Genomic DNA, 22,853 nt, shown 5'->3' on the forward strand with positions numbered 1-22,853 from the left:
ACAACGCGGGAGATCTACCAGGCTCCCGTTTACACCAGGCTGCGTCGGGGTGGGGGAACAAAAGGCCGAACATAAGGTGAACCGGCGCTTGCCAGGTTATATTCTGAATTACCACTAGCCCCCAAAGCACGGCCTAGGAGAAGCTGTCTCTGAAACACGCAGCTGGATTCCTGCGCGAGTATTCACGCGCCGGGCAGCACACCCCCATCTCAACAGAAAGGCTAGCTAGAAGGAAAGTCGAACAAAGTTTTAACTAACATTTTTTTTATTATGAAGTAAAATGCAATGTTTTTTCTTCTAAAGTACAAAGTATCAAGTGAAGCATCTGCACACGTTCTCTCCAGCATACCGCTCTGGAATGTCAGCAGCATCCTGAGTTTCTCCTCAAAAGCCTTTCCAGCAAATATTCCTCCTGCTCTTCTTGTAGCAGCTGAGCCCGTAGTGATCATTACCTACTCGACCAAACATACAGTTCATCATTTACGTTTTCTGCAGTAGCAAAGCTGGTTTGTGGTTCCTACACTTCCCTGATTCATTTAGCTGTACTGCTGAAAGGTGTGTGAAAGGAAACTGCTTATTAATTATCTGTAATATAAAACCTTGGTGAACTACAGCTGAGTTTCTTAATGCAGCAGTTTCACCCCACAGGTACTTCTATCAGGACAACCCAGGCGAAATAGGCAGGAGAGAGAATGTGCTGTTGGAAAGGGCAGGAAACTCTTATGCTACCTTTCCTTGAGCGAGAGGCAAGGTGAAGCTGTAACGCAGTAGTCTGAAGTGTACAGAAGGCATTTGGGAACAGTAAGTCGTTGTGAAACTTATTGCGGGGCAAGGGGGAGAAAGGGTTAAGAGACCAAGAGCAGCCAGTTACCAGGCTTTTTCTTTCTTTCTTTCTTTCTCCCCCTACAGTGTAGCTGTAAGAAGATATTCCAGTATCTAATTCAATGTATTTTCCACATTTAAGACTACCCACACCAGTCTGGCCTTTGCAGCACAATTCAGTCATTAAGTATCATACAGCACTCATCTTAGGAAGCCAGGTGACCCTTCACCAGAAGACAAGTTTGTTAAACTTTAGCCTATTGCACTAGATTAACACTGCGAATGGCTGTCTATCCTTTCTGACTGGGATACAGCCTGGATGACATCTTTACACACCAAAGCCTGTTCGTGAATTTTTAGTGGCAGTCCTTGTGTCTCTCAGGCAGAGTACTGCAGATAGAATCAAGCCCCTGAAGAGAACATTTACTCGTTTCTTGTTACTGTAACTAGAAGTTAATCTTGGAGCTTTTGCAGACCTCAAACCAAGGAAAGGGCAAGAAATCCTGTCTTTAGCATAAAATTTCAGCTCTCCCACCAAAAGAATTCCTCCCAATCAATTTCAATTTGTGTAGCTGAACATTAAAACTATACTTGTTGCAGGTATAAAATCCCACCTTCTTCCTCTTCACCTGCAGCAGCTGTTTCCCACTTATATCTGTACTTTGCCCCTCACTGGGACTGATACAACAGTGTGCATTGCCTCTGCTGAAGTGGTCCACATTAGAAAGAACATGTGTGTTTTTAATCTGTGTTCAGTTTACAGTTCAGGCCTTCAGAATGGCTCTGACGCAACTGATGGTGCAGAAATTTTTTTTTAAACCAGCCTTGCCACTGGAGAAAAATTAAAATTGCTAGCCCCAGGTCTTCTGCTAGAGGAATGGTCATCTACTACATCTTAATGCAGGAAGAGAAGTCCCTCGTACCCTGAAGACATTCAAATACTAATGCTAATATGCAAGTGCATCATCGTAAAGACTGATTCATACTGTCATAAACTGACAACTGAGATGAACATTCCTTCTTGACACTTCACAGGGAATACAAGTTCTAGTTTACTGAGCTCAGATTACAGATATTTTTGCAAGCATAGGATGTGCTGCCAGTAACAGATGCAATGACTGAAAGCTTTAACTTGCATTTATTATCAAAGTCATACTGTTTACATCTGTAATGTCAACAAGATGCCACAACTACAAAAAAAGATTGTGCACATTGCAGTTTCAATGCAAAAAACAGTAAAATGGAAATCCATTTGTTAAAAAAGTAATTAAAATTACTCCAGAAAGCAACTGAATCGTTTTAACACCTTTACATCCAGTCAAATTAAAATGGTTAACAAGAAAAATACAAATTCAACAAAAATCTGGTATAAGTCTTAAAAAGGCAGCTACTTAAGCATTTCTATCAATTCGCACATCAATCTCCCTCCCACGAAGCTGTATCCCATTCATCATACGGCAGGCTCGCTCAGCTACTTCTGGGGACTCAAATCTAACCACACCACATCCTTTAGACTTCCCATTCTCCATCTTGATATCAGCATACAGCACATGACCTAAAAAAATAAATAAAAATATGATTTTTTTCTTGTTTAATCTAGAACATATCACAGAACTCTGTATCAAATCACATTTCTCTACCTTACAGGCAGGGGAAGTGTAAATTTAAAAACTGCCATTACTTTGAAACGTTAAGCTGCAAGACAACTTTACCAAGTCATTCTTTTAAAGGAATGTGCTCAGTTTAAAAGATGAATTAATTCAAACTGGTTCTCTTGAACTCAAGTACCTGCATCAAAAGTAGATGAATGGAGCAAAGTGCAAACTAACAACCCTGCCCAGCTTGCCAACACCTAGTTCACACCATAGCTAACGAGGCTGGAACTTGGTTTTGCCATCAGGCAAGCAGCACAAGATATCAGGGAGGAAGGCCTGGGTAGTGACTATTGCCATAAGAAAAATCTCCCAAAAGTCAGAAGTTTATCCAACTAACTCTGCAGTCCAGGGAAAACAAGTATTTAAGTTTTCCTTCTCTCTCAGTACCATAGCAAGCAGGAGGCCAGAAAGGAAAGGCATGCCCAGGAAGTCTGAGAACCACCATACTTTTTAAGGAAATGGTATAAAAGATTGTTAGATGATGCTTCTCAGTCCTCTAGAAAATAAGTTTATTCCACAGCGCAACACTGGAATTTTGTCACTGCTGTAGTGAGCCAGAAGTCTTTATGGGGCTAGCTTCACTAAAGCTAACATCAAACATCTTGTGAGCTGAACACACTAGACCTATCTATATCAAGCTGTATTCAGAAATCCTTTCTGCTATCTGACTCCGTGGTACATTTCAGCAGTTCTCAGAGTTTTGCTCTTAGAAAAGAGCCTGATCAATTGTCCTGGACTTACTTCAGCATCGCTATTCCTCATCTCTTTCTGCAACTGCAAAGAGGCTGTCTACAGGATAAAACCAGCCCCTCCTAACCCTGAGATGGAGAAGGGAACAAAGAGGCACTGAGCTGAGAAAGAGCATGTGTTGACCAGCTGGTCACAACATTCCTTTTCACCATTGCAGAACTCTAGCTGGCATAGTGGAAATAAAAACACTGCAAACCCTAGTGAAAGTTAACAGCTAGCACTTCCCCAAGTTTGAGCAAAATCTTAGGTAAGATACTAGTGTCAGGGACATACAGTGCCAAAAGTTACTTTAAGTCATACCAGTTCTTAGAGTAATTGGTAAAGACTGCCAAGACAAAATAACTTACCACATTCATTAAATTTATCTTTCAGCATTTTCCATGTAAAATCAAAAGGCAGCTGTGAAAAAGAGAAGAACAGACCATTACTGAGGATCTACTGAATGACTTATCAGTACCGCAACTCTCCAAAACATGTTTTCCATCCAGGGGCAGCCATAGTTGAGCAGCATCATTTACAAATGAAGAGAGCTTTTCTCCTGTTGAGGAATGGCTTCAACTCCCAAGAGACTAACTAATCCTGCTTTGGGCAGCATCCAATACTATTCTAACTGAAGGCAACAAAGCACAGAGGTGGCCAACATCTCAGTACCATTAATTTCATGATTGGTGAAGGAGAGGTAGGAAGAAGGCTACTCACATTTCTCACAAATATCTGACAGGCTTTTCTGGCCACCCCAGCTGCAGGTCCTCCAGTTCCTCCAAGGGAGCCTGCAAAATTGCCTGCAAAGTTTCCACGTTCCATATCCATTGTTCTTTCAAAATTGCTTCCCATTGCAAGTCCCATTCGATCTATGCCTGCTCCCATGCCCTGCCCCATAGCAGGACCCATTCTTTCCATATTAGTGGCTCCAATGCGCTCCAAGCCCATTCTCTCCATGCCAGCAGCACCCATACGATCTATTCCTATTCTTTCCATAGGAGTGGCACCTATGCGATCCAAACCAGCCGGCATTCTCTCTATGACCTGACCCATTCCAGTTCCCATTCCAGCAGGGACCATACGCTCCATACCTATACCCATTCTATCCATGCCAGAACCCATACGTTCTACACCTGATCCCATTCTGTCCATAGTGGTACCGACACGATCAATGGCAGCACCCATTCTCTCGATACCAAAGCCTATTCCAGAACCCATTCTTTCTATGCCAGAACCCATTCTCTCGATAGCTGGGCCCATCCTCTCGATGTTAGGAGCAATGTGATCTATGCCCAGAGGGGCCATTCGATCAATTCCTGAACCCATTCGATCCACATTGGAACTCATGCGATCCAAAACAAGACCCATCCTGTCTATTTCTGACCCTACTCTCTCCATCCCGTGCCCCATCCCAGAAGGTATTCTTTCTATTCCCGAGCCCATACGATCAATGCCAGGTGCCATCCTCTCAATCCCAGGAATGCTGGCATTTCCACCACCTGGAATACAACACATGGATTATCAGTAATCATACATGGACAAAACCAACCTGATACATATTTGCATTCCCAAAAATGCTTTAAGCTCTACTATTAATTAAAAAGTGACTGTGTGCTGTGTGTTCTGTTGCTGCAGAATGTGAAGCAAAGCTGTATTTCAGAGCATGAAAGTGGCAGGAGTGTTCACGCAGACTATCATGGCAATAACGCATGACTTAGGGGAGCGGTAATCTCACTAGACCACACGCTATAGTTCGGAAGGAGAAAAGTTTACACCTTTTCCAAGATGTTTAACTTCTGTATGGACAAAGACTTCAAAAGACAAATGAAAAGATTCTGAAGGCATATGCAGACCTCAGACAAAATCAGGAGGCAAAAGTGATATTTTAAATTAAACTTCAGGTACTATTTGGCCACTGAAGTACACTGGGAATAACACAGCAAGGATAATCATTTAATAGATAAAATTACACTTCAAGCATTGATTGCTGGGAAGAGGAATGAAATCACATCATCCTTGCTATGTAACTCAAAAACCCCTTCTGCCAAGCCAGGAAGACTGTTACAAGAAAAGCCTCCCCAAACTTAAGAGTCATCTCTCTCCAGAGCTCAAAGAATGGAGAAAAAAATCCACACAAGAACCACAGCAGTATGACCATTACAAATTCACAAAGCATGCTTGGCCTTTTAATGTGGGAAGAAAGCATAAGAAGTTTGCCTGTGCCATGAAACACTCTTCCTACTTGCATTTTTAAGATTTATGTCACAAAATCCTGACTGAGTTCTTCCAACTCTGCATCTTAACAGTAGCATTTCAAAAATGGGCAGTTGCCAATGAAGCATAGTCTAAAAATATTTGTCTTTTATTTTTCTAGTGATCTTTCGTCTTTCAGAAGTGTTTTAATGAGTGCAATAATATGGCTTATCTATTTAAAGATTATCTTCCAGAAAGCCATTTTTGACTGCACCACGCTATATCAAGAAATGACAATGCAACGAATTACCATCAATGCATTGCTGCTTTAAGTTCTTGGAGTTTTTAAAGTCAGACTGTATTGGTTTGCAACCTCACTTTTAAAGTAATTTGTCCTTTTGAATGACCAGAGCAAGATCACCTTCCCTTGCATCTGAGATCCAGTTTTACAAAGACAGAGTTGTACCAGCAACAGTGCAGCACATTTCACTTTCTTTAAGAATGAATTTAAATTAGATTAACAGAGCACAGCAGTACCAGAGCAATCTAAGGAATAAGAACAAGTTAACATACTAGCAACTGGCAGAATCAAACTGTACACATGTGGAACAGATGCTCACAGAAGACCTTAAAATGTTCAAGTTCTGAACCTTTCCATGAAGCATAATACCTTTTGCCATCTCCAAGCTACTACAGCCACAGAACAGCACTGCTATACTTGCTCAGTTCAAGTACTATTTTATACTATATTATTTGCTACACTGATAGTCTTCCTTTTCCCACTGAGTTTCAGAAGGAAAGACCCACATTAAGAGCACAAACTTTAGTACTACATGAACTCCTGAAGTTGCACAGTAATGTGTTCTTGTCAGTCATCTGATGCATGAGGCTACACCAGGTTCCTGCAATGTCTGGGAGGAAGGGAAAGAAATTAAGGTCATACCACATTTATCCTCCCTGCTGTCTAGGCTGCAGACTGTTACAGGCTTGGGAATGCATCAGTCAGAATTTTCCTCTTTGCCATGCACAAATATGAAAGCTTAGAATGAAATTTCCGGACACAAGGCAGTATATTACACTGTCAGGAAGGTTCTCTTTTCCTATCAGGCTCCCACTACACAGCACATCAAATCACTACTGGTTTATATAGCCATCTTCTGTACAGCTCTTAGGAGTTTGATCAAAAAGTATTACAGAAGCTATATAAAAAGTTTGGTCTGTTTGATTATAACAAAGCATGCATGATTTTTATGTATAGTTCAGCTGTGACAAGTACTAGAAGTACTTATCATAGCGTACTTACCTATTCCTCTCTCCAAGGTGTCTCCAAAACTACGAGACATTCCCATTTCATTTCTTCCAAATTCTCTCTCAAATCCTCCACCCATTGCACGATCCATCTCTGTAAAGATTAAGTTTAATATGTTCTTAAGGGTGTCTAAATGACCACTGAGAGAACATTTTACACTAGGCATAATTTTTCAAGATTAACCGTAAGGCAAAGTTTTATCATGTCCTCTCGAGACAAGAAATGGGACTCATCTCATTATATACAAGCACATCTGAGGCAGTCACTTTGCTCTGAAGAAGGTTTTTTCTGTTGAATACAGATATAGCGCAGTTTATCTCATTCTAAAATAGGCCTTCAAGAGAGGCCCAATATATTACTTTCTGTGACTTAGAGGCCATGAGGGACTTGCGAATACTGTGTCATCTGTAAGCCCAGAGTTCTTCCAATAAAAGGGCCAATCTAGAGAAAGTTTCCCCAGTGCTAAGCTTTCAGAGACCATGTGGAATTTGATATAAAAATCTAATACCTACCACTCATTCTGCCCATGTTCATTCCAGCTGGAAAGCGACCAATGTTTTCCATGCCACCAAAAGGACCTTCCATTCCTGAAATAAAACAGTGAGACTTTAGTCTCACTTTTCAGTGAGACTTTAGTAATGTTTTTCAACTTAGCATCTACACTTCACAAGGTGAGCTGTTTCCACAGAACATTTCCACAGGCACCAAGATAACTTTAACACACATTCACAAAACAAAGTTTGGTCAGAATTTGGTCACACCTTATCTCCTAAACCAATGGCAATTTTAACAAGTCAAATGACTAAAGCACTGGTCATGTCTTCTCTGAAGATTTAACACTTCTCCATACATCTGTCACAGCAGTTTTAATAATACTTAAAAAGGAACAAGTCATTACTAAATTGGTGAAAATTTTAAAGAACACAAGTGTCTGCTAGGCATATATGGCTAAGTTTACATAACTCGCAGGCAGTCCAAACTATATACATTTTAAAAAACACAGCTTACCTCCCATCTTATTCATTCCAAAGCCCATGCCTTCCATTCCCATTCCTCAAAATAAAAGAGAGAGCTTTATATAGCAGACATAATTCTACAAAAATTCAGCCATTAGACTGGCTGTAGAAAGAGATCATATAGCGTGTCCGCTGTTCGGACTGAAGAGCTTACACGGGACAGCTCTGAACAGAGCACAAAGTTCCTTCTTAGGGGGTAAAAGCAGCAAAGGGAAAAACCCACAGGCATTCACAAACTGAAAGCTGAATGTGTGCTACTTTTTTGGTGGCTCTTTAAAACTTTCGCTATTTAAACATATCCTAAACACAGATTTGCAAGCCCACTGACAAATATTAAGGATGACAGATGGTTTTAAAAGTTTAATGTATATTTGCAGTGTTTGCTGCTCAAGCTCAAGAGTCAGAAAGTGAGAGCTGTGCCTTGACCATGGTGAAAAATGGAGCAATCTGTTTAGTTCAAGTTTCCTTTGCCAAGCTCAATATTTAGCTCAACAAAAACCCAGTCGCCTTTAACACTCCTAATATACTTCAACTTTTTGTGTTGGCAAAACAAAGCTATCTACCTTCTATATAGCTTAAAGCTCTCATGAAACAAAGCATAGGAGTAATCTTCTTACCTCCAGGTCCCATGTTGCCCATTCCCATGCCTTTGTTTAAATGATTTGCATCAATAGGTTGACCTCCAGGTCCTAATCCCATGCCAATACCACCAAGACCATCTGAAGAAAATATTCAGATATCAAAAAAGCCTTGTTTCCATAGTTTGACAAAACAGCAAGTTTTATTCTTAAGTAATTGACTTCCATTCTCCAAAAAGCTTGCTGTGTTCCCACCTTTGGGTCTGTACTTGAAGCATGAAAGCATATAGTAAAACCAGAGTAGATGTGTCTTGAAGTAGACGAAAAACTATCTCAAATATTCCTTTTCATCTTCCACTTTCCATCTTGCTATTGAGAAACTTGCTTTTGTGTGTGTGTGTTTTTGAGCTGACTCCTGAAAAAATAACCGGCTAGAACACTGCTTTCCTCATTTTATTTTGTGATGCAACTCCTCAAGCTAAGGAGAACCGAGTGGGCAATTTAGCGTAAAAGACTTCTAACCTTTGCAGAATATTATCCTTGATTGATAAAAAGCTTATTTCCACCTTAACCAAACATCTTCCCTTGTAGGTAAGAATTTAAATAATCAAAGATCCATCTATCATTAGATAGCCACCTATATAATCCAGAGCACACAGCCAGCCTCTTCCCTGAGCAAAGAAAGTATATCATTCCCAGATATGATTTTGCATCTACCTGTACCCAAACGAATTAAGGGTTCTCAAGTCCAAAGAAAGAACAAAAGAAACACCACTCCTATTTTCCTCATACTTATCAGAAAGAAAACTTTTCTACTTGTACTTACAAACAGCTTAAAAGAATTGTTTGCCAATGAGCAGGACTTCCTCCTTTACATCTCAAAAAAAGTGAACTTGGGAAGTTTTGAATCTTGTTTTAGAAAAACACAAGATACCACTTTTTCCTATAAAGCCAGGAAATAGGTTTCCAATGGCATTTGTTGAGTTTTATACACAGGTAATTATATTGGAACCCAGTGACTTTCTCTTGAAACAAAGTATGTCATTATAGAAAGTCAAGGCAGCAATAAAAACTATGAATAATATTGCTGCTGAATAAGGCTTTGACAGATGAACAATGAATTGTCAAAATTCTGACCTAATTAGGGGATTGATTGACAAGCAGTAAAATTGTGCAAACTGGCAACACAACAGATTTGGTTCCCATGCCTAAGCAAACAGCAACTGGCTGAATTAACAACAGAGCTACATTATATTTTAGAACAGTCAGCCACATTTTACATTTTTGCTGTATTTAAACAAATTAAGTTTCAGCTACATAGCTAGTGTTCTCCCCACCTCTAGTCCTTCCTTTCCCCATCAGCCCTCTTCTGTTCAATACTTTCAATTTCTTATCCTGAAGACCTGAAAAATCCTCTGGCCCTCAATTCATTCCTTAAAATTTGAGGAAAATATCAGATACCCAGAATACCAGCGCACAAAAGGATGCACATTTTCCTCCATTAACCAATTCATTAAGGTTCCATTAAAATCTACTACTAACAGCAGTACAAGAAGTCATCATGGCCTTTGGATTACAACTGAGAAACTTGGAAGCTTTAAGAAAATGAATGGGATACTGTTTTAAGACAACCTAGCTATGAGGTGAAAGAAGGATCCAAAAAAGAGACAAGGAGAAACTCTGCATTACTATTTTCTCCTTTGATGTTATTCTGACAATTTGGATCCTAGTTTTCAAAAGACTAAGCTAGAATTTTATGGGGGCCAGGTTCTAAAAAAAGTATGTGGCCTCAAGTTGGGGGGGGGGAGGGGGGGAAGGAAAAAAAAAAAAGGCTTTACTTTTTAGGTGTGTTCTATTTATTTATCTCTTCCTCCTAAGGATACTGGGCTACAAAAGCACTACCTCTTAAGCCCAAATTTCTTGTACCTAAGGAGTACTACTAGCAATGCAGCTTTGTTTGCCAGCAAGGAGGGTGTCAGCAGACTCAAATTCAGTAATACACATAATCTGCATGAGTAATATTCAGTAATACATGTAAATATAAAGGAAGCCTCTCTAAATGCAGTGCTGAGAGCAAAATATTTTCAGATCATGTCTCGTGCTGCAAACATTCAAGTTGCTGCACAGCAAACTAAAAACTTAACATGTTCAGTCACGCAGGAGAGACTTACGAGGAAGTTGTTGAGGTCGCTCTGGAGGAAAGAAGTCTCCTTTCGGAAAAGCTCGTTCATCCTAGATATAATTCAATATATTAAACAAACAAACAAAAAAATTCAAGAAAGCATTTCTTGCTCTTCTAGCCATAAGGTAGGATCTCATACAAACTTTAAACAGAAATGCAAAGCTAAAGCAATCTTTACTGTACCCGTGATTGTTTTCTAGCAAAACAATCAGAAATAGCCTTATGCGGGTTGTTGTGGACTGCATGGGTTTACATCACTAGGAATTAGGCAAATCTTTAAGCAGAATTCACATTTACTTTCATATTTCAACCCATAAGCTAAAATTGAGATGCAAAACGCATGGCTATATACCAGCTCCTTTCTCCGAACTATTTAGTTTCTCTGCTTACCCAGATCACTATCCATACACCATCCAAAACCGGGATTATGTTATCAGTCCAAAAAGCAATGAGAACTTGAATGTACTTACCATTTTTACATGCATTGGTCTGTCAAACAGCAGCTGGCCATTAAACATTGCTATTATTTCGTTAAAGATCATCTTTCAAGTGCTGGAACCACGCAAAGTCTTAAAGCTCTAAGTGTTTCTGATGCAGAGCACAAAAAACCCAGTCACAGAACCACATCCCTTCAGTTTGCTTCTTACACTGTCATTCACAGATTATCAACAATCCCTCTGCCTTCTCCAAAACCAAAAGGTTTCCAAATCCAGTTACTGAATGTTCAAAGAATGTCTTTTTTAATTTAAAACATTAGTTGCAAAAATATTCTCCTGGCTAAGATTAAAGTCATTAAAACATTATATAAAATGAGTTTGCGTGTCTCCAAACCAGTCTAGGTGCTTAAATGTTTCATCAATACCTTTAGATATTTTGAACATGAAAAAACCCGCACAAGTCCAACATTTCCAAACCAAAGAATATACAAATGTCACATGATTCACTAAGGTGGCTTACTTCAAAATTTAGTCAGCTCTTTCTCTCATATGTCCAATAGCTGAACTGAAAGTATATAACCAGCAGCCTTAACTTCTTAGGTACATAAGGAAAAAGGAATCAACACTCAAACAGCCAAAAACACTTTGCGGGGGGAAGAGGGGGTTATTTTCCTCCCTTCCATACCATAGTCCCAGTTGAGAGCACGCACACAGTAAGTGATCTGTACTTGGGTGTTTTTAGAAGACTGCTATACATACCAGACCGGAACTTAGGGCAACGCACAAGGTCAAGCCTTTCTACATTGCAGATGGATCTGTTGCACTCGCTCTTTACCTCCATTACAGAAATTTAAAACAAATCTTTCCTTAGAAACTGCATTTAAGTACTAGCTACAACACAGACAGAAATTCCGCATTTGGGCTGGACATTTATTTCCCCATATAGAAAAGGGAATCTACTCAGTCATCTGAGCAAACAAAAAACATTATTTTAAGCGGGGCTTTTTTCTCTTTTTTAGTTTTCCTTACATTCTCAAGCCACTGTAATGGCTTCACATCCCACAGCTTGGCCATTCTCTCAGTTGTAATACTGAAAAATTATACTTTCATCCTGCTTTATTCACTGACAGTTATCTGCTAATTCATGGAAGTTAGCATAGGACATACTGGCAAACTTGCCTACTGTTTACCATCGTTACCCTTCAAGGATACATATAGCCTGAACAGCCTCTATAGCTTGCTCAAAAGTGACGGTGCCAATTCCACGACTTTTGCCATCTTTATCTTCTAGTATGTCTGCCCGAACCACAACACCAGCCATGCTGAATACTTCTTTCAGTTTCTTCCAACCAACCTTGTAATCCAACTGGAAGACAAGTGATACCAGAAGTATGAATAAAGTTTTCCATCAAAAAAAATATTTTTTTTTCAATATTCTTGAGTTTACTTTCCTGATATCAGCAGTCTTGAGAACAGAGGTAGGATAAAGTTTAAGTAACAGAGAATGCCACAAAATTTGAATAAAAGCAAGAACACTGGATCAAAAATACAAGTTATCAAACACCAAAACGCATAGGATATGTCATCATTTTATAACATCGGTAGCACATAGAATCACAGAATAATTTAGGTTGGAAGGGAACCCTGGAGGTCATCTAGTCCAAATCCCTGCTCAAGCTCAAAAGAGGCCTAATTAGGTCAGGTTGCCCAGGGTCACGTCCAGTCAATTCTTGAATACCTTCAAGGATGGAGATTCTACAGCCTCTGTGGGCAACCTGTCCATTATTTGATCAGCCTCATGGTAAAAAGATAAATAAATAAATAAAAGCCCTAATATCTAATTGGATTTTTCCATGTTCCAATCTGCGCCTGATGCCCCCCATCCTATTGCTGCACACCTCTGAGAAGAGTCTAGCTCTGTCTTTTGATCAGCAATAAAGTCTTCCCTTTAGCTTCTTTCTTCTTAGGCTGAACAAACCCAGGTCCCTCAGCCTCTCCTCCTATTTCATGTTTTCCAGCCTCCTGTTCAGCTTGGTCAATGACCCTACGGTCTAGTCAATTTTTTTTCCCCTCTTCCTTCAGACAAGCTGCAACTTCCTCCACTGATCAAGTTTAGTTTTAGTATTTGATAATGTCAAATGTCTAACATCAGTTAGATCTAAAGACTCGGGGAAGAACAAAGTGTCCACTTCTAGTCTTGTTTTTACGCTATTTCTATGACAAAGGTATCACCACCATGGGGAAAACACCTTATTTTCATTCATATAAAGTAGTGGAAGTTTGTTTCCACCCAGTAAGTATTTCAACTGAAGAGAGCAGAACTAGTCACAGAATGAATCACTACTCAGTTTTACTGCAACAGAGCTGATCCTTGACTTCTCCTCTAATCCATTAGATTTAATTCAGTTAAGACCCACATCTGTTCTCAGACGACGTAGTACTTACATTTGCAACAAATACAGTGCTTCCTAGTCTCCCTGCCTGTAAGGCATGAATGATCTCATTAGGTATGTTGGGATTATTGAGTATACTAGGTGGGATATTGATCATCCCAGGGCCACCTGGGCCTGGACCAATACCCATTCCACCAGCTGCTGCCATGACCTTCTGCATTGCTCTCCTCGCATGCTCACCATCAGGATCCTACAAAAACCAGAAACAAGCATATTCAGTTCCTCTACGTTCCCATAAACACATGGGGATTCAATGGCATGACTAAAACAGACAAAAAGAGGGAGTTTCCCCGTCTTCCGGGCTATCTACTCCCTATGGATTTCCAGCCAACTATTTCACACATCATAGCCACCCACCAAAATATTTTTAATCAGTGTACTAGCAACCTTCAAGTTAGCAAGTTATTCCTTTTGGTTAATTCACCCTGATTCTGAAAGTGTTTATTATTCAATACTGAAGATAAACTTCACAGTTACATTTGTTCCTATAAAGCCAGAATGGCAATGGCAAGGTTTTGGAAAACAAACGCCAATTGCCTTTTGGAATCTTCAAAACAATGCAACAACTCATTTATCTTACAGTGCGTACAATTTAAGCAAGACACATTTGGGCAAGTTCCCCCCCCCCTTTTTTTTCAAACACAGCTTTTAAACTGAAAAACATGCTAAGGTGTGCCCCTATTACTGCTGAATCATGATTTTAGTACATGCTAGAGAACAACGAACACAAAGACTTCAAGGCAGGAAATAAGATTGTCACTTCACTTCAGATAGAAAGTGAAAAGTACCTTCACAATACAAGGTAAATCTATGTAACAATGGAAAATTTCTAACTTAAGTATTCAGTGAGCAAAATGTGGCAGCATCACAAGTCTGCTAAAGAAAGTGAAACCACAAATAGAATTTATTAGTTCATAATACAAAGGTCCTTAAAAAAAACCCCTATTTAAGTGAATTTAATTTTGAACTGAATTTAAGAATAAGCAAATGCACATTTTGAAAACAGAAGAAAGGATAGCTTTAACAAAGTCATTTCAGAAAATCATAGTGGTATCAAACCAGCAAAGAACACATTAGAGTGAATACAAGTCAAAACTCAGTGTAAATTTCCTATTTCACTGTTAAAATAAGGTATTGCTTAAAACCAGATTGGCTCCAATATAAAGCCAAAAGCAGCAGTTATAAAACTAAAGCCTGCTGGTCAGATAGAGACCTTTATGCTGCCTCATAACTTTTATTATGTAACCTAAACACTCATGCTCTTCAGTAGCGAGACAGCAAACAGCAGTCAGCAGAACCTATGTTAATGGTCATCCACAATAACTCAGCTCATCCTATACAGTCACACTGTGGCTCTTGGCTAGGTTTAATGTTGCTAAAATCCCTAAAACTGGTAAAATGCTGCTATGCCAATTTCAAGAGTCATTTGTGTTCTGTCCATTCCATATGGACAGGAATGTTCAAGTTTAACAACAGTTTAAGGAAGAGTTTAGCAAACTAAAACTACCTCTTTTCAAGGACTGATAAGAAAGGGGCAACCTGACTTCCTGTACTAATGGTATATCATTAACAGGAGAAGGCATTCAGGTCATGACCCCCTTTCAACGGCCTTTCGTTCCAAAGGCCCCTCAGAAAGGTCAGTGCCCGATGACTTCCAGACACAACTACCTCTTTCTAATCTTTAGTTTCACCTCTTCCTTCAAAGGACAGGGAGAAGTCAATAGTTTTCAAGGAGCGCTTGCAGCCAGAAGCAGGTTGCTGCCCCTGGAAATCATTATCCTGCTTGCAATCAACGCTGCCAGATCCGAGAAGTGCTGCCACTTACTGTATCCATCCTTCTTTTCAAGTGCTCCTCAGACTACACAAAGAAGCAGGTTGCTAAGGGCAGACCTCCTGCATACATATCCCATCTTATGCATATGCAGACATATTTTCTCCCACCATTAAGAAAACATGCAGTTTTCTTAGCTAAGAGTATTATAGCTCATATACCATAAGGCCATGAGCCAATGCTAATACTGATTTATTTATTTTAAATTGGACCTTCAACGCAGCTACAGGTTCCAAGCTATTGGAAACAAGTTTTAAACTTGTCAATAAATAAGTATTAATGCATGATACAGTTAAGCATGTCATACTATTTGAGAAAAGGAAAGCAAAATGGAAATAAATCTTCAAAATGTTTCAGAAACAAGGTTTCCCTGTGGAGTTGTTTGTAGCATACATGCATTACAATGCAGAATTAAAACAGAGAGCAGTCAATGAAGAACAAACAATACTTACACAGGTTTCTTCTTCAAATCATTAAACAAGAAAGCACACCTGCAGTTAAAGCCAAACTCTTGCTTTGTCTCTTTCAGTTCTGCATTATCATCATCAGCCCCTATTCTTTAAATCAAGTTTACTCTTGATAATCATGTTCAACCTCAAATTCAGCAACGCATGCCGATGGCAAAAAAAAAAAGTCAGTCTTTTTTAGTTCTATTTGATGAATCCTACTTTTCAAATATTCTTATCTGCAAATTAGTCAGCCATAAAACTTGAATAAGAACAATCCCTTCACCTTAAAATCCAAGATACTGAAAGAGCAGATACTAGTCTTACTTCTTTCACTTTCAGTGGTCTTCCACCAAGGCTATGCTTGTTCAAAACCTCTGCAGCCTTTTTCATGCTTTCTTCCATCTTGAATTCAACAACACTGTGGGGATACAAGACAGCTGAGAACATTGCTTACAGCTTGGAGCTTCCCCATTTCTTGCTATAAACTAATAAGTGAACTTACGCGCATCCCTGACGAGATGATTTCAGTCGAAATAACAAGGAAGAGAAGAGGGAAGAAAGAAGAAAAAAAAGTAAATAAAAGCACAAAATACAAAAAAATGATTTTTAAGTCCAATTACATTAGTTAACCCTAATAGCAAAAATAAATGTAATCTTACCCAGTAAGGCCTTCATTACTTGAATTCCAAAAGATATAATTTCTTACACATTAACAGGATTAAACTGTAGTTTCTGAAGTTGTAACAAACAGAACTAAGTCCAGTTTCTCCAAGAGAAATACCACACGCTTTATATGGCCTGTTCTTCTCTGTCATACATCAAAATCCTTGCCATATTCTCTCACCCTAAATCCATATTCTTCAGTACAGTTAAGCGAGCTCCTACTATTTTTTCCCTGTAAAATTCTTTTGCTGGACTAAAGGAGTTAAGTACCTGTGAAGGCTATATATGTTTAAGTTAAGAGGTTGACTTATGTTTACTGGCACAGGAAGTGTAGTTTACAGAACCTGCTTTTACACACTGGCCTTACAAATTCAGCAAACCACTACAGTGACATTTGCCAAAACACAAGTTTTATATTCCATTTATATTCCATACCACTGCTAGGGTCCATGCGTAATTCACACAGCCAACACCAACTGAACACAGTGGAAGACCACCCTAACACTGTTTACAAGTCCCCATCCCACCTCCTCCCCATCCCAAGAGGAGCTTTAAGCACTACCTATGTTATAGCCACTAAGCATACACACTCTCTACCTTCCTGACTTCGTTTCGTTCCACGCCACCATACAGTTACATTTGTCATGTAGAAAATCCACAGAAGAAATTCTCTCAAACACTTACCCTTGACTTTCCTTCAGCGTCCATTAAGAGCTCCACGTATGTTACCTCACCAACTACAAATCAGATTCCAGACGACACATATACCAAGGGAGAAAAGCCAAGAAAACAATGGGAATTTAGAACAATCAACAACCGTGTATGGAGCCTCTGCCTTATAAGAAAGCCCAGAAACACTCCATATTCTCTAAACCACAAAACTGGACAATTACAGGTATGCAGTAAAGTTTTAAAACAGTTAAACATGTTCTTGATTTTCCTCCACTTCAAAAGCCAGCTATTTCCACAATATCAATTTCCTTATCTTTAGTACCCACTCATTGCTTGAGGCAATCCAAATCCATGGGAAAGTCTGCAAGAATAAGTTTCCTTCACATTACATAATATGCAGTCTTGTCTCCGTAGTCCAGAACTTAAACAGTTACCATTTGCTTTTTTTCTGGATCTAAAGGCAAACTTCCAGAAAGGAAGTCAGACTGACCTAACAAACCAAGACATTATTGACTGCCTAATATTTGTTTCAGCACCTTTTTTACCTTTTGTCAAGCTGTAATAAAATTTAAGTTCATTTTTTAGCTTCAGTAGGAAGCATTAAACTCTGCCATATTCACTCTCAAGACAAAACAGTCTGCAGCAAAAGGCAAAATGCATCAGAAAACTAAATCCGCACCTTTCCACACAAGATTAGGATTGCCTATTTATGACCACATAACCATATCATGTGCCTCCAGAATACAACTACCGAAATGGCTGCTGCCTTTGAAGTGATTGGCATACAGAAGAATAACTGAAGAAAACAATTATGACTTTTTTCTGGGTTTTGTTTTTTTGTTTGTTTTTGTTTTTTGTTTTTAATTATGACAGGAGGACTCCAAGTTTTATTATCTGAAAGGTGTAACGAAAGCAGTCTTCGTGGGAAACCACAAGTCCTACAGTCTGAATATTGACAGAGTACTTTGAACAACAGATTATTTATTCAAACTGAACCAGGAGCTAACTGGAGTCTCACATTCAAGGGTCTACCTTTTAGTAAGGGACAGAGGAACGAATTTCAATTTTGCCTGCCAAAGGACCAGTCACTTTACAGGACACCTAATGTTATTAATGAAAACAAGCATTCTGAAAGTCCATTCCAGAAGCTGGAAGAAAAGGAATGCTTAATAGTCTCTACAAATTTTCCTCCATTTAAAAGAGAAATTAAACAGTATCAGCATTCCAGGCAGAGAGCAGATAGCCGGACATATTAAAGAAACGCTGATCCACTCGTGTTTTTATGAGGACAGTAAGGGTTTGAGACTGGTAAAGACTAACAAATCCCTTTTAAAGGGACAGGGATCACCAGACTTCAATTACTATCAGTATCTTCTCTATCTAAGCAGTAAGTACTTCTTGAAATAAAGCCTAACAAAAAAAGCAACTCCATCCTATAATCTGAACAGTGTGAGATCATGAAAGAATACCGTATACATGGAATTCTTTCCACAGTCTATTTAAAGGGACTGCATTGGATACAGCCCTCCTGGAGTAGCCCATGGTGGTACACAGGGGCCGTGCACTGAGTGCAAATATTCAGTATTACCAGGACATTCTGAAGCCATCCATCTCAACAGCAGCAGCCAGAGTCCAACCAAGCTTTTAATCAAGAATGAAAATGTGATTCAACAAGTTATGTAGTAAAACAACAAATTCCCAGATTACCTACAATACAAAACCACTCCATTTCACAGAGGCCAAAAGTCACAAGGTTAGAAGTCTGGGACTCTTTGCTCCTAATAACACTACTGAGCCCCTAGATTTATGGCTCTCCACTCCCAATCACTAATCAAGTCAGCTGCAATTCTTACCTAAGATCTACACAAACTCTTCCAAAACAAGTTTGCCATGCTTGAACATAACATATGTTAAATATGATTTAACATAGGCTCTTTTAAGGAATCTCTGACCTCTGAACCACAAGATTTCCTAGAATCTGCCACAGAAGCAATTATATCTCACTTGGAAAGTATTTTATGTGCCAATTTTGCTCAGAGCTTCATGTTCAAGGCTTATAGAAAGCTTTAACTAAAACTGAATATACATCTTGGAGTAGCTGTTTTCCTTTAAAGGATGTCTGAACTTCCTGAATTAGCCAGATTTCAAAAGAAAAAAGAAAAAAAAACACTAATAGTCCAGTATCTAAGACACCAAGTCCAGAGTACAGAAGTGCAAAAGAAAATGTACCTGAAAAACACGTAATAAGATTCAACATGACACTTTCCAAGAGACTATGGTTTGAGACTACCAAAAGACTTTTTTTTAAAAAAAAGAATCTACACTGGGTCACATTTCAGTTGGCTTCTTTCTAGATCTCAGACCAGAGTGTATCATAAGAGCAGGCATCATGGACAGAGATCTGCCTGCTACAATAGCAGACAAATGCAGCTTATAACACTGCATAGGCAATTAAGCCATGGAAAAGTACCAACAGCAGATATCCACAAACCAAATCCTGCTTCAGAGGGCAAAAGAAATCCACAGTGATCCAGGCAGATGTTCCTTCTGCTAGAGAACAGCTGGCTCACACAGGGAGAGATATCTTACACCCAGAAGTGAAGGAATCTCATCCAAGCACAAAAAAAGGTTATTCAAGGAATTAAAGTTTATTACCAAATACACATACACAGGGGGATTAAAAATTAGCAGAAAATATTAGCTCAATGTTTCAAGTTATTCCTCAAGTTAATTATACTTGCATTATGCTCACCATGGTGCCTTTAGAGCAGAAGGGGTTTTTTTTAACTCACATTTAAGAAAGCTGAGAAACTCAGTGTTTCTAAAACAAAAAGTTTAAGCAGAAGTCTTCATTACAAGAACTGGAAGTACAAACCAAAGGAATCTCCAGTGTAACAGATCAAGAACAGGTATGATTTCATACTGTCATTGTTTTTTCCTCAATTTTGTATCCACTCTGCAAAGTTTATCTGCATGGAAAGTTAGGATGTGCAACCAAGCTTAGTTTGTCTGCATCTGGATGTTCTCCTTTGACTGTTCAGGATGTTCAGATAAGTACACCCATATGGTGACTTGAGGCATGGCTTAGTTACCTCTCCAGGGCTAGATGAATGTATCTGAGAGCCTAGGATAATGAGCTCAGATACGGACATTCATTTTAAAGATTAAGCTGGGCAATATGATTCTGTTAGTAAGAAACCAAGAAACTCTTGAAAGGTGTAAGAGATCCATAGATGCATGTCTCAGCAACTGAAAAGAGAACACAGAAACTGAAAACATGGTAAATGCTTAAAAAAAAAAAATCACGGTAGTCTCCTTGGCCTACATGGTCAAAAGTAAATTGCTACAAACAGAGAAGGCATCCTCTCAAGACATTACCTTCAGACTGCACAGATTTTATTATCATCTTCAGAAGCAAAGAACTGCAATCAAAGTGACTGATTCTAGAATTTGGAGAACCGTACCATCAAAAGCCAAACACCGTCAACATAAGAATTCAGAATTTGTCACAGTTCCTCCCTCATTTACCATATTTAAATCTCAGGACAGACTACCTCTAAAAAGTTACCTGTGGGCAGGGATGGAAAGAGAGAAGGACACTTGATGTACAGATGGATCTTTAGGCAAAGCAGGAGAAGAAAAGTACACTTCTCCCAAAGCAAAGACAGGGAAGAGGAAACAAACTATCTTTTTACTACAGAGGAGGAAAATTCTTCCTTTTCAGTGAGAGAATCTAGAAAAAAAAAGCATTGTGGAACTTTGGCTCTTTAAGAGCATAGCCAGGAGAGAAGAGATGAAAAGCACATTTTATCCAATGACATCCACAAAGACAATGTCACCTCCAAAAGACGGTTAAGGCTATAAAAATAGAGGAGGATGGAAGAAACAAGCAGAACCCACCCACAAATTTCAAAGTCTAACTGAATTAGCTACACTGAAAGTTTATATACTCATTAAAAAGTTTTAAAATACTTGTTTAAAATGTTATTAGCATTCCAGTGGAACTGAAGTCTCTTCTGTCTATCTTGCTAGGAAGTCGATGGGACCATGTCTTGAGCAGAATTGCTGCAAGGTGACAGACAGCTCAAGAACATCCAGTACAACTTCTGCTCTTAATAAAATTGGTGCAGCTTTTTCAGAACAGCAAAACTTCCATTAAACATGACAGCCACAGCAGAAATGCAAAATTTAAACAAACTTAGCTATTGTTACACCTGAAAGTCCTATTATAAGGTACTGACCTCCACTTATAATGGCTACTCAAGACATTTTATTGAAGTGCTTTACACAGAAGCCAGATCAAACATTAGTCAGAGATGCATGTTGTGAGCACTGTGCAAGGTACACAGTTAAGATTTAAACTGAAGTTTCACCTTGAAGAAGATCCAAGGTTTTTTTTATGAACAGAACCTACTGACTGCACAGAATGAGTCTTAAGGAACAAAAATTAAGCAAGAGAAATCACATACAAGTTAAAGGCTTGCAGTTGCTGCTGCTCTCAACTACTAGGGTTTTTTTTTTTTGAACATTTTACATGTCTTATTTTAAATATTCCCACTATACATTAAGTATAGTCAAATCTTGCCATCTGCAGTCAGCACACATGAAAAAGTTATAAAAAAAAAGCAGGTAATCTAGATAGTATTCTCACATTGTCCAAAGAAGAATACACTGAAGTTTTGAACCATGGAAACATCAGCCAAGGTTCTCTTTTCAGCCATGATAAAAGAAAAAAGGAAAAACCTTAAAACTAAGGATGTATTCATCTCTGTACTGCAACAGAAGTCAACAACAGTCAGTTACATTGCAGTCTGCACTGAAGATTCCTGAGTAAAAGCCTTAGAAGTGATGAAACTTTCTGCTATGATCTAGAAGTAAATCAAGTTGAAACAATCACAGATATGGGGGTCCAACTGAGAGGTTCAAGTACTGCTCAGAGCTTTTCAGGTTCTCCTCTACTTCACAGGAAAAGAAAAACCCCTTTGAAAATGAGAAGGAAAGGTGAAGCATCCCCCATCTCCCTTACTGACACTAGCGAGCAGTCAAATCCAGTGCATACTTGCCACAGCAATAGAACATCGGTTCTCAGATTGGTGCTGTACTTAGTATAGCAAACAGTTTTCTTCTGCACCAAACAAGTTATGAAACATTTATACACACTTGGTTCTAAATTTCAATTAAGTAATTTCAGTTCAAGTTAAGATACATAACTGTTCTTACACAAATGAATTCATCTAGCTGCATTTCACAATAGCTTTGAACTGCAAAGAACAGACTGAAGAATAAAAACCATTTTTCTGCCTTCTGTAGAAATTGATATAGGTGCCTGAATATAAGCACATGGGAAAAGGAACACAGTAGATCTCCCCTTTCCATAAGTAAAGAGAGTATCTGTTTCCCAGAGGAAGAAACAAAATGGTAGGCTTGCTTTTGCTTTCACACAAGCAAGCTGCCTGTTGACTGACATTAACTATTAAAGAAATTAAACTGCCACTAGCATCTAGCTGTGGAACGAAGAGAGAACATCATGCTTTTTATCCGTGATAGATTTTACTGATGTTAAATTAAATTCTAGTTCATTCAACAGAAAGGAATAGGCAAGTAGTAAGCTGCAGTTTGAGACCGAAGTTTAATTTTAAACTGACACACACAAAGGTGGTGGTGCCTAGTGGTAAAGAATGGGAAGAAAGGCAGGAACCGTACAGGATGGGAGGATCTTGGAAGGCCTGTAGAGGATCCAGTTGTAAGTAATTCTAGAACTAGGACAAGGAACCATTTTTGTGGAAAGATGCTTGTCATACTAAAAACTCATTAGCATGACTACTGAAAGTAGGAGGGAATAAGTCAGACAAATTAGCACT

General features: G+C 38.9%; 1 protein-coding gene across 1 annotated transcript in view; it reads right to left on the bottom strand.

Moving 5' to 3' along the window:
* Nucleotides 1–1,941: 1,941 nt before the first annotated feature.
* The window catches only part of HNRNPM (heterogeneous nuclear ribonucleoprotein M), a 28,386-nt gene continuing 7,474 nt past the window's right edge, over nt 1,942–22,853 (bottom strand). Inside the window, exons 3-16 of the mRNA XM_067312811.1 lie at nt 17,005–17,057; nt 16,160–16,167; nt 15,982–16,075; nt 13,370–13,567; nt 12,137–12,290; nt 10,958–11,007; nt 10,477–10,537; nt 8,345–8,446; nt 7,720–7,764; nt 7,224–7,298; nt 6,706–6,804; nt 3,927–4,708; nt 3,575–3,626; nt 1,942–2,377 (exon numbers count right to left, since the gene is read on the bottom strand). Coding sequence (XP_067168912.1) covers nt 2,214–2,377; nt 3,575–3,626; nt 3,927–4,708; nt 6,706–6,804; nt 7,224–7,298; nt 7,720–7,764; nt 8,345–8,446; nt 10,477–10,537; nt 10,958–11,007; nt 12,137–12,290; nt 13,370–13,567; nt 15,982–16,075; nt 16,160–16,167; nt 17,005–17,057 — 1,937 coding nt within the window. The 3' untranslated portion in view covers nt 1,942–2,213. The remainder of the gene's footprint in view (nt 2,378–3,574; nt 3,627–3,926; nt 4,709–6,705; nt 6,805–7,223; nt 7,299–7,719; nt 7,765–8,344; nt 8,447–10,476; nt 10,538–10,957; nt 11,008–12,136; nt 12,291–13,369; nt 13,568–15,981; nt 16,076–16,159; nt 16,168–17,004; nt 17,058–22,853) is intronic.

The sequence above is a fragment of the Apteryx mantelli genome, chromosome 30, assembly GCF_036417845.1.
Source record: "Apteryx mantelli isolate bAptMan1 chromosome 30, bAptMan1.hap1, whole genome shotgun sequence".
Taxonomy (NCBI): Eukaryota; Metazoa; Chordata; class Aves; order Apterygiformes; family Apterygidae; genus Apteryx; species Apteryx mantelli.